At 33.5% G+C, this 12,915-nt stretch overlaps 1 protein-coding gene across 1 annotated transcript in view; it reads left to right on the forward strand.

The window, feature by feature from the left end:
- The first annotated feature begins 5,064 nt into the window (after positions 1-5,064).
- The window catches only part of RAB23 (RAB23, member RAS oncogene family), a 21,471-nt gene continuing 13,620 nt past the window's right edge, over positions 5,065-12,915 (forward strand). Inside the window, exons 1-2 of the mRNA XM_011375000.2 lie at positions 5,065-5,286; positions 7,243-7,328. Of these exons, the coding sequence (XP_011373302.1) occupies positions 5,132-5,286; positions 7,243-7,328 (241 nt within the window). The 5' untranslated portion in view covers positions 5,065-5,131. The remainder of the gene's footprint in view (positions 5,287-7,242; positions 7,329-12,915) is intronic.

Below are 12,915 nucleotides of genomic sequence, written 5' to 3' on the forward strand. Positions count from 1 at the left end.
AAAATGCTCTCTTTTTATCCATCCCTAACCCATCAATTACACATGCTTTTCAACTTAGGGAGGGGTTAGGTCCCCGTAAACCCATTGTAAATTGAAAATGTCATAAGTCTAAATGCATTTAATACATAGTACACTGTAGGGTATCAGTTTACCCTCGTGATTTCGTGGCTGATTGAGAGCTGCGCCTCTCTGCTGCCATGCCCAGCATCATGAGAAAGTGTCATACTGCCAGCCTGGGAAAAGGTCAAAATTCAAAATATTTGAAGTATGGTGTCTACCGAATTTCTGTTGCTTTCACACCATTATAAAGTCAAACCATCGTAAGTCTGGGCCATCCATACTGATCTTTTCTACATTTATCATGTAAATAAAATCATGTACGTGAACTTTTGATGCTGGCTGCTTTCAGCATAATGCCTTTGAGATTCCTCCAAGTTGTTGCATGCATCAACAATTTCTTTTTTATTGCTAAATAGTATTCTGTTAGATGGATGTACCGATTTGGATTGTTTTCAGTTTTGGGTGATTATGAATAGAGCTGCTATTATAAACTTTGCTGTATAGGTTTTTTTTGTGTGTGTGTGTGTGAACTTAAGTTTTCATTTCTCTAGGGTGTTGCTAGGAGAGAAGATTGCAGGGTCATGTTAAGTATGTTTAACTTTAAAAGAAACTATCACACTGATTTCCAGAGTAGCTGTATCATTTTGCATTTTCACCAGCAACGTGGGAAAGTACTAGTTGCTCCACATCCTCCTTAGCACTTGGCATTGTCAGTATTTTTAAATTTGGCCATTCTAATAGGCATGTAATGGTATCTTGCGGCTTTACCATGTCTTTAACTAATGGCTAAAGATGTCGAATATCTTTTCATGTGCTTATTTGGCGTATATAATCTTTGGTGAGTATCTGGCCAAGAGTTTTGCCCGTTTTTTAAGTGGATTATTTGCTTTCTTATTTTGAATTTTGAGGGTTCTTTATATATTCTGGATACAAGTTATTTGTTAGATAATTGTTTTACATATATTTTCTCCCAGTCTGTAGTTCATTTTTTCATTCTTTTAAGTGTCTTTCACAGAGCCAATGTTTTTTATTTTGATGAAGTGTATCACAATTTTTCTTTTTGTGGATCTTTTGGTATCATATCTAAGAACTCTGTCTAATCCCAGGTCAAGAGTTTCACCTTCTAAAAGTTTTTTCCTAAAAATTATAATTTTACATTTAGATCTGTGATCCATTTTGGGAATTATTTGTACAAAGTATAAGGTTTAAGAGAAGGGTTACTTTTTTTTGGATGTGGGTATCCAATTGTTCCATCACCATTTATTGAAAAGACTGTCTTTTCTCCATTGAATTGTTTTTGCACCTTTGTCAAAAATCAATTGGCTGTATTTTTGTGGGTCTATTTTTGGGCCCTCTATTCTATTCCATTGATTTATGTATCTTTCTCTTTGCTAGTATCACACTTTCTTGATTAAGTTGCTTTATAGAGTATTAAAATCGAGTAGTCTGACATCCTCCAATTTTATTTTTTTCAAAATTGTTTTTAGCTCTTCTAGTTCCTTTGCCTTTCCATATAAGGTTTAGAATCAGGTTATCTCTAACTACAAAATAGCCTGCTAGTACTTTGGAATTAAACCATAGTTTGATTTGGGGGAGAACTGCTGTTTTTACTTGGTTGAAAATGTTAAACATATCTATGAACATGATACGTCTTTCCATTTACTTAGGTCTTTGTGTCATTAGCGTATTGTAGTTTTCAGCTTACAGATCCTGTACATGTTTTGTTAGATTTATAACAAAGAATTTAACAATTTTGGAACTCTTGTAAATGTCATTTTAAAAGTTTTGGTTTCAAATTGTACATTGTTAAGATACAGAAATACAATTGAGTGTTGTGTGCTGCTCTTATATCCAGTGTCCTTACTAAACTTACTATTAGATCCAGGAATTTTTTTTTTTTGATTCCTTGGAGTTTTTTACATAGACAGTCATGTCATTCGTTAATAGAGACAGTTTTATTTCTTTTTTCCTTAATCTGTGTTTTATTTATTTTTGCTGCCTATTGCCCTGGCTGAGATTTTGTGTATGATAAATAGGAGAAGTGAGAGTAGGCATTTCCCCAAAGGAGGAAAACAATCAGTCTTTCAGAATTATGATGTTTAGACGTAGGGTTTTTTAATAGATGCCCTTTATCAGGTTGAAGAAGTCTTCTTCTGTTTCTAGTTTGCTGAGAGTTTTTCTCACAAATGGATGTTGAGTTTTGTCCAACATTTCCTCTACATTAATTGATATGATACGTGGTTTTTCTTCTTTACTCTGTTAGGAAGTGGATTGTATTAATTGATTTTTGAGTATTGGACCAACCTTGCATTCCCAGAATGAAGGCCACTGGTCCTTGTTATTCTTTTTATATATTGCTGGATTTGATTTACTGATATTTTGTTGAGGATTTTTACTTCTGTGTTCATGAGGGGATATTTGTCTAGTTTTTTTTTTTTTGCACTGTCTTTGTGTGGTAATGGTATCAAGATAATGCTGGCTTTATTAAATAAGTTGAGTGTTTCTTCCACTTCTTTATTCTGGAAGAGATTGTGTATTGTTGGCTTTAATTATTGAAAAGTTTGGTAGAATTCTTCAATGAAATCATCTGAGCCTGGAGATTTCTTTTTGAGTTTTTAAGTTACAAATTCAATTTCTTTGATAGTTACAGAGCTATTCAAATTACATATTTCATATTGAGTGAGTTGTGATAGTTGATATTTTTCAGAGACTTGGTCCATTTCATCTAAGTTGTCAAATTTATGTGTATAGAGTTGTTCGTTGTATTATCCTTTGGTAGTGATATCCCTATATCATTCCCGATATTGGTAATTTGTATCTTCTTTTTTTCTGTCAACTTTATTGATCTTTTCAAGAAACCAACTTTTATTTTATTATTTTTATGTTTCAATTTCATTGATTTCTGCTCTTTATTATTTCCATCCTTTGCTTGCATTGGCTTTGTTTTGCTCTTTCTATTTTTTTGAGGTGGGAGCTTAGATCATTGATTTGAGACTTCCTTTCTAAGGTAAGCATTCGGTGCTGTAAATTTTCCCTCTCAGCACTACATTGGCTATCTCCCACAAATTTTGACAAGTTGTCTTTCATTTCTTTCAATTCAGTTACTTTTTAAAATTTTCTCTTAAGTTTCTTCTTTGTCCCTTGGATTGTTTAGAGGTCTGTGTTTTTAGTTTTCAAATGTTTGGAGATTTTCTTCTTTTCTGTTACTGATTTCTAGTTTGGTTCCATTGTCCCATTATTTTAAGTTTGTTAAGGATTGTTTTATGGCCTAGAATGCGTTCTATCTTGATATATGTTTAGTGGGTGCTGGAAAAGATGAATATTTTACTGTTGCTGTGTGGACAGTTCCATAAATGTTGATCTGATTTAGAAAGTTTTATTATTTTTAGAATTTCATTTTGTTTTATCTGTGGTGTTTTCGAGCATATCTCTTTGTGTAACTTTAGTAGTTACTCTGGGTATTACATTATATATATGTAATTTATCACAATCTATTGGTATCAACATTTTACCAGTTCAAGTGAAGTATAGAAACCTTACTTCCCTTTACATCCCTTTTTTCTCTCCCATTTGTGTTAATTGGCTTAAATATTTTCCTTACATATATTGAAAATCACATTGGACAGTGTTAAAGTTTTTGTTTCAACTGTCTAACTTAATTTAGAACACTCAAGAGAAATCTGTTGTATTCACCCATATTTTTGGACCTACCATGTTCTTTCTTTTGTTCTGATATTCTAAGTTTTGTTTTGTTTTGTTTTTTTTTAATCATTTAATTGTGTCTGAGGTGGAGACCTAGAACCTTTAATAAATGTTCTTAGATGATTCTTCCAATCATATGCTAGGGACAATTACTGAAACTATTAGGGACACAAAAAAGTAATGTTCTTCATATTTCAGATTGTGTAGTGATTGTATAGATGGATTTTCAGTTAAGGTAGTTGGAGTATAATAGCTAGGTTGACAGGAACTTAACTAGTAATTTCAGAAGAAATATGAAGAAATTAACTTTCCAGTTTTTTTTTCAGTCTAAAATACAAACGGGGTGGCTCCATAGTGTTGGGGTGGCTCCATAGCGTAGTGGTTAGTATATCTGCTTTACACGCAGAAGGCCCTGGGTTCACACCCCAGGTGGAGCCACGGGCCATACCCCGGGTGCGGGTATGCCAGGTCCCCCAAGTGCACCGGGCGGGGGGAGGGCGGGTGGGGAGTGGGATTAAAGAGGGTAAAAAGATAATAAAAAATAAAATGCAAACAGTACACATTCTATTACTTTCATTAGATGAGTAACAATAGCTAGTCTGAAACTAAATTCTAAAGAAAGAATGCATGGTATAAGATTATTTGTAGAGGATTTATTGTAACTTGAACACTAAAAGATTGTAACTAAGAGCCCAGTGCTGTCACACAGTTGTACATTATTATATAAAATCTTTCTTTAGGGGTACTTTTCTAGGTTATCAGTTATTACATTGAGGTTGAAAAAGCAATTTCCTTAGATTTTATATTTATTGCCCAGTTGGTGGTAACTGTGGAGGGTTTATTATGTTTTATAAAATTACCATTTTTTGAATGCTTAACTTATACCATATTAGGTGCTTTATAAGTATCTTTGGTCAACAATCCTATGATGTAAATAAATATTCCCAGGAAACTGAAACTTAAAGAGGTTAAGCAATAACTTCATTAAGAGTACAGAACTAGTAAATGGCAACTTTAAATCAGGCCTCAACTCTAACATCCATAGTCTTAGTATCTATCAAAAGTAAAACTATATAATCTAGGCATTTATTGATACCTGGATGTCATACGTTATGCTGTTGATAAAGATTCAAAAATGATTTTATTGTCCTTCTTTTCAAAGAATTTATAGTATCTAAACAGAGTAGGGAGGGAGCCTCCATCTGGAAAGAAATTCTTGCAATGTAATGTAATTATTTCTTAAAACAATTATAGTTTATTTTATTTTGTATAATTTTTATGTCACGAAAAAATAATTTTAAACCACAGATTTGAGAAAGACCTGATCAGCTGGAATTAAAGTTGGTACAAAACCTTTTCAACTCCAAAAATGTTGGAGGAAGATATGGAAGTGGCTATCAAGATGGTGGTTGTTGGGAATGGAGCCGTTGGAAAATCAAGCATGATTCAGCGATATTGCAAAGGCATTTTTACAAAAGACTACAAGAAAACCATTGGAGTTGATTTTTTGGAGCGACAAATCCAGTATGTACATGGCCATTTTATCCCCTTGGTTTTGATTTGTGAACTGTGTTCAAGACTTCCATCAGAGTAATAATTAATTACAGTACAGTCCAAGGATAGGTATCTAGTAGTAGGGGCTCATGGGATAGTTGGTGGTGGTTTTCAATTACTTATTCAGTGTGTATCTTTATCCTGCTATCTTTTCCCCTACTTTCATCTCTTTTCCCTTCCTTCCTCATTTTTTCTTCTTTTTTTCCTTTATCCCTTTCTGCGCCCTCATTTTTTACCCTGTGTCTGTTTTGTGCTTAATGATGACACCTTGGGCAACTTCTTAAACACATACTAGTGCTTGACTCCAATGAGACTTACATCTGCTATTTTATTTGGAAGAAAACTTACCCGTCTCTCAGAATAGTTTTCATTTCTTCCATCATGGGACCCTTTTGTTCAGAATTCTTCTTCTATTTTTAAAACTGGGCAAGACTATAAGCAGTTAGAGAATTAATCATTTGTTTTTATTTCAAAGAAATAAGAGAAAGCATATTTAGGAGGCTATCTTACTTCAGGAAATCCAATTTCTAAAACAGCCAAGTAACACTTTGTCATTAGTCCTGGAGACTTTTAAGGATATTTTAAATTGTAGGAGATAAAAAATGTATTACAGAAAAAAATAACATTAAACAAATCTGACTTAACTAGTACAGACATTAACATCAAAGATAGTTGTGTTCATTGTTTTAAAAATTGTTGAATTTCTTTTTTATATTCGTTACTCTCTTTTTAAAATATTTTTGTGTTTGTTTCCTTCCTTAGATATTTTAAGAGGATTCATTTTAAGTCTTGATGATTTGTTTTTTGTACTTGATATCTGAACCAAATTAATATTTTAAGTATAGAGTTGATCCTCATTATTCATAGGTTTCATATTAATATTTTAAGTATACAGTTAATGCAAATTCACCTACTTGCTAAAATTTATTTATAACCCCAGAATTAGTACTCCCAGTGCTTTGGTGGTCATTCGTGGACATGTACAGAGCAGCAAAAAATTTGAGTCACCCTTCACACACATTCCCAACTTTGGTGGAAAAAGGCGACCCTCTTCCTCCTTGTTTCATTTTTCATACTATAAACAAGTGTCCTTTAGTTTTTTTTAGTTTTGATCTTGTTTTTGTGCCACATTTGTGTGTTTTTTGTTGGTGATTTCGTTGTTTAAAATGGCCACCGAGCACAGTGCTGAAATGCCGTCTGGTGTTCCTAAGTGCCAGAAGCCTGTGTCATACAGAGAAAGTATGTGATAGATAAGCTTCTTTCAGGCATGATATAGCCGTAGGCTGCGAGTTCAGTGTTAATGAATTAACGATATATATTAAATAAGGTGTCTTTAAACAGAACCACACAAAAAACAAGGTTATGTATTGATCAGTTGATAAAAATGTAACCGGGGGCTCATAGGAGTCAAACCTGTTTCCTTTTGGAGCTGTGGTTCAGTATTTGCTAATACAGTGTTTGCTGTGACTTTACAGAACATAACTACTGTGAATAAGACATGGGACTATATGACAAAATAGAGTTAAAGGGAAAGCAAGCAGGTAAACTGCTTCTTTCCTTTCTTAGACTATCACTTGTGCACCAGAACCCGTTAGAATGGTGTAGTGAGAGGAGAGAGTAAGCACTGACCTCGGGGAATTCCCTTTTCCCAGTACTGCTCGTCTTAGAGCCACCACTGTCTGTGACTGTTGTCAGAGGAAAAAACATGGCAGGTAAATCCAAATGATAAAGTTATAGCTTTAGGGGAATGTCTTTTATCCTTACTTTCACTGTTGGTAATGGTATCAACATTTAGAGGTACTTCATCGGAGTGAAACCAACAATGTAGTTGTAGTACTTCCAGATGTGAAAAATAAAAATATACACAAAGCTATATTACTAAAGACATTTCCTTTACATATGAAATAAATTCATGTCTTGTTCCAGAGTTAATGATGAAGATGTCAGACTAATGTTATGGGATACAGCAGGTCAAGAGGAATTTGATGCAATAACAAAGGCCTACTATCGAGGTAAATTATGGGGTTTTTGTTTGTTTGGGTATGTTCTTTGGCTAAACAAAGAGCTTTGCTTTTTTTGTTTCCCATAGAAAGGTTTCCCTTTAAGAATACATAAATTAATTTTAAAGTATTTTTTTAAAACCCAAGATCATTATTCCTCTAAAAATTTTGTTGAGTGGTAATACTTTGTACTATAGATAGTTTGTCTCTGCCTTTAGAATTACATAACTTATATAGGCATTCCCAGATCTAATCAGTCAGAAAATGTTAAATGCCTGCTTCTGACAAACATACAAAAAAGTAAAGCCCCTGCAAATGAGATGACATTTTGTTATGACACATGAAATTGCATGGGTAAAGCCTTTTCAATGCTATAGGAATTTAAAGAAGTATGAGATAACATGTAAAAAGAAAGAACTGCAACTATAGAATTTAAGACTCTAAAATGTGGGGTTAAACTCCTCAAGAAAAGCTTAGATTTCTAAGTTTCCATTAACATTTTCCTATAAAATTTTGTCTTATTCTTTTGGAATTTGGCATTTTTAGTGTTTCTCCACCTCATTGCCAATGGAGATTATAATGAGAGTAAACCAACTGAAAGCTTGATCTAGTATGTAGCATTATAGCCTCTCGATGCTTTTGAATATGTATCTTGTTTTCTCCACTTTTGAAAATGTGGGATTTATTATAATAATGGCAACTGAGGTCTAATAAAAACATAATTTCACTAACATGTAAGCAACCAAAGAATTTGCCTTTCTAAATTGATACCAAGGAAACTTGACTTCCATTGCTTGCTCTAAGAAAACATTTTGGCTCCTTGAGAAATAAGACGGGTATACCTCTTAGGTATCATCCTATTAATGCCACCACTCCTTACTGCTCACTCTGTTTACTGTGTTCTTAAAGGCTTCCCATCTGCTGTAGATTTGATTATTGCTCTCCGGTGGACGTCAGTTTGGGTCTCGAGCACCTGTATCATGAGGGGGAATTATGTTCTTACTACCCAAAGCTCTTCTTAGAATAGATGATATTTTTATCAAATTAGGAATTTCATGAGCATTGATGCTGTTGATTAACAGGCCCTAAAAGTACAGTTTATTCTTGGGTAAAGGTTGTTTGTATTTTTTTTAGTGGGATTACCACCACAACCCCCCACCCCCATCCCACAAACACATACAACACATAGGAAAAAATAAAAAACCTATGTGGAAGCACTAAAAAGTAGTAGGATTGCATGAGTCATTGTTTTCTTTTTACCTATTTAGCTTTTTTCCTCTAAATTCTCAGCATGAAATCTATGTTCTTTTGTGAGGAAAAAAATAGGTTGGGTTATTTCTTTTTAAGCTTTTGACAGTTTGATATGGTGATATTATTTTTTAACAAGTATGGTTATTTTTGGAGAATGTATTTATCATTATATATCTCTGATTTTAAAATGCAAAACTGTATGAGTCTACAATTATCCCAAAATAAAGTTTAACTTAAAAGCCAAAGTCATCAAATGTGAAAAATGACTTGATTTGTATATAAATAAAAAGGAGTAAATGTTGGACCCATACAGTTAAGCAGATCATTTGGGTCCCCGATTAAAGAAAAAAGACCTGGTAGTTATAAAAATATTTTAATTTCCACTGTTTTAAAGGTATTAATGCTTTCTCTAGTTTTTGCCATAAGACCATTAAACATTATTATCTTTTAATTTTTAAAATTTGGCTCATCCAGTTTGTTGTGTATGTCTTGTTTGGTACTTTTGAGGTATCTATAAATCATACTGTCTCTCTTTAATATGTCTACAAAAAATATTCTTTGCCAGATACTAAAAAGAGAGCCCATAATTATTACTTTTTACATCTTAATTGACTATGGGTGATGTTTAAATTTCTTTCCACTTTGTTTCATTTGGACTAAATGGCTTTACATGGCTTTGATTTCCCTGTATTTAACTTTTTTTTAAAAAAATTTATTTATTTAAATTAGTTTCAAGTATATAATACATTGGTTAGACATCTATAATGTTCATAAAACGATTCCCCCAGTTGCTCCCTCCCTCCCCTGGCCCTCCACCTAGCCATCATATTAATGCTAACTGCATTCCCTCCGCCAGGCTCCCCATCCCTGTGACCAACTATCAACTACTAATTTGTACTTCTTTAACCCTTCACTCCATTCTCCTAGCCCCTTAACCCCCTCCCCTCTGTCACCAAACTGTCCACTATATTTGTGAGTCTGTTTTTGATTAGTTTGTTCTTTTTGTTCCTTAGATTCCACATATAAGTGAAACCATATGGTATTTATCTTTGTCTCACTTATTTCACTCAGCATAATAACCTCTAGGTTATTGTAAATAACCATCCATGTCATTGCAAATGGTAGGATTTCATTTTTTTAATAACTGAGTAATATTCCATTGTATATACGAATCATAATTTTTTTATCCAGTCATCTATTGATGGGCATTTAGGTTGCTTCCATATCTTGGCTATTATAAATTATGCTGCCATGAATATTGGAGTGCATTAGATCTTTACAAGTTATTGTTTCGGTTTTCTTTGGATAAATACCCAGAAGTGCAATTGCTGGGCCAAAAGGTATATTCATTTTAAATTTTTTGAGAAACCTCCATACTGTTTTCCATAACGGCTATACCAATTTGCAATCCCACCAACAATGTATGAGGGTTCCCTTTTCTCCGCATCCTCGCCATACTTGTTTTTCGATTTATTGATGATAGCCATTCACAGGTGAGGCAATCTCATTGTTTTAATTTGCATTTCTCTGATGGTTAGCGACCTTGAGCATCTTTTCTGTCTATTAGCCATCTGTATGTCCTCTTTGGAGAAGTATCTGTTCAGATCTTCTACCCATTTTTTAGTTGGATTGTTTGTTTTTTGTTGTTGAGTTGTATAAGTTCTTTATATATTTTGGATATTAACCTCTTATCAGATGTGTCATTAGCAAATATTTTCTCCCAAACAGTCGATTGTATTTGTTTTGTTGATGGCTTCTTTTGCTGTACAAAAACTTTTTAGTTTGATGTAGTCCCATTTGTTTTTCCTTTTGTTTCCCTTGCCCGAGAAGATATATCTGAAGAGAAATCCCCTTTAGTAATATCAGAGCGTTTACTGGCTATGTTTTCTTATAGAAGTTTTATGGTTTCGGGTCTTATATTTAAGTTTTTAATCCATTTTGAGTCTATTCTTGTATATGGTGTAAGAAGGTGGTCCAGCTTTTTTTTTTTTTTTTTTTGCATGTATCTGTCCAATTTCTCAACACCATTTATTGAAGAGACTGTCTTTACCCCATTGTATACTCTTACCTCCTTTGTCATATATCAAGTGAGCATATAGGCGTGGATTTATTTCTGGGCTCTCTGTTCTGTTCCATTTATCAATGTATCTATTTTTATGCCAGTACTGTATTTAACATTTTAACATAAAGTGATCTTAAGCATATAAATAGATATCTGTTAAAAGCTTTTCTTAAAATATAACTTGTTTTTAGCCAACTATGTTAAAATAGCAAAAAGGGTCTTAAGTTTCAGCTTCTTGTTATAAGTTTATCATATCCCAATTTGAATTAAGGAACAAAGAGTGGCAATTAATCTATACATTTGAGAAATAGCATATTGAACATTCTTTATGCTTTCTTTTGAGGTTCCATCAGAATGCTTTGGTTGCTGCTGACAACAGAAAACCAATTTCGAACTGGCTTAAACTACAAAGTTTTATTGACTTGTTTAAGTGACAAGTAAAAGTAGCATAGCTTTCAGTTGTAGTTTGTTTTGACTGTAACCTCATTGATTCTCCTGGTTTGCCTCCCTCTCTATGTGGGGTTTCTCTTCATGCTGATTTTCCTCTTGGTTGAAAGATTGCTTCCATCAGCAACAGAAGGTACTTTTTATTTACATCCTTGGGGAGAGAGCATTCTCCACAACAATGGATCAAAAGTCCTGAGCTTTTATCTGATTAGACCACCCTTGACCAGATTACTGTAAGTAGTCAGAGGAATGTGATTACCCTAATTGGCTTGGTACCTGTAGGGAGGGCCTGCCTCCACAGCCCAGGGTAGGTTTAGTCTGCATAAACAGTGGGAAAGAGGTGTTCTCAGGAGGGGAGGGGAACTGAATGTCAGGCCACCGGGTAAAATCTGTTTCTAGTATAGATTCAGATAACGATATAGTTTAATAGAATTAGAGAGTAAGAAGAGAAGGAAAGGGCTGTGATGAATGAGTTTTAAGATATGGTTTTAATGATAGAAATACTATGTTTTATAAAATTATGACTTACTGATTTATGTCTTAGAAATGTATTTGTCAAGTGCATAAAAATTTTGTAAATTTCTTTTAAAAAATGTATTATAATTCATTTAAAAGACCTGTTATACCGAAGACCATTGCTTAAAGGTACTATTATGTTCTTGGAATGCTGGCTTAATTGTGTAGTGAGACATGTTGAAACACTACCTCCTTGTAAATAGGTTAGAACAGAGCACAGATCACATTAGGAAGCTTTTTGGGATCCCAAATTATTCCTCTTGAGCTCTTAAGAAAATCCGTATTAGGTAGCAGAAACCATATTTAGTATGGAAAGTTAGATACAACATAAAATATTAGATTTTCTTTATAGTTTTTTTACTATGATTTGGTTTTACAAAAAGATGCTCTGACTAGCAATATATGGAAATGAGGTTATAGAGTTGAGACTTATCTGAGATTATGCACATAAATAGGAAACTTATTTTTTTAAGAAAAAGTACTATCACAAACATAACTGAGTATCAGTTGTTAGAAATAGCTCTGGACACAAGAAGCTATTTATAAATTACAATTATAAATGCCAGAATTAAGGAAGAACAGAATTAGTCTATGCAAGTCTCAGATTTGTTTTGAAGTTCTAGGAGCATGAAATCTGTGATAGATTGGTTCATTGAACAATTTGTGTGCTTTAGATTACAGAGTGTCAAAGAGAATAGGGGACAAGCATTTAAAATCTAGAGTAATATCTATGACAGTATATAAAGCCTTGTGTTTTTGTTTGATCTTTGCCGTAGTCAAATTTTACACTGTGTTCTTTAGAGCAGAGTTTAAATTTTAATGTGCAAATGAATACCCCAGGGAGCTTGTTAAAATGCAAACTCTAATTCAGTAAATCTGTGGGTGGCTCTAAGATTCCTCATTTCTACAACCTCCCAGTTGGCACCGATGCTGCTGGAACTCAGCTATACTCAGAACAAGTCTAGAGATCATCTTACAAGTAGGGTCTTTCAGTGATTCGAAGACAGAATTACTCTCTACAAATTATGTGTCTTGGGGGGTATTTTTTGAATTGCATTCAGAAATAGTAACATTTTTTTAATGATCTTATTAATTAGGAATAAATATTTGCTATTGGTGATCTTATAATTGACACCAAAACTTACTCTGATCTCTGTATTCCTGATAAGTGGATAAGTGAGTAGCTTGTTAACTATTAGAGACTCCTTTGTGGGTAGTTTACTATTATCTATGATGAAGTACCTTTCCAACAGTGTGATTTTTAGGGTAGGTAGTATCGAAGGAAAATTGAATAGTACAAAAAATAAAGATCTGTGAGATATA

Source organism: Pteropus vampyrus, unplaced genomic scaffold (assembly GCF_000151845.1).
Source record: "Pteropus vampyrus isolate Shadow unplaced genomic scaffold, Pvam_2.0 Scaffold260, whole genome shotgun sequence".
Classification (NCBI taxonomy): domain Eukaryota; kingdom Metazoa; phylum Chordata; class Mammalia; order Chiroptera; family Pteropodidae; genus Pteropus; species Pteropus vampyrus.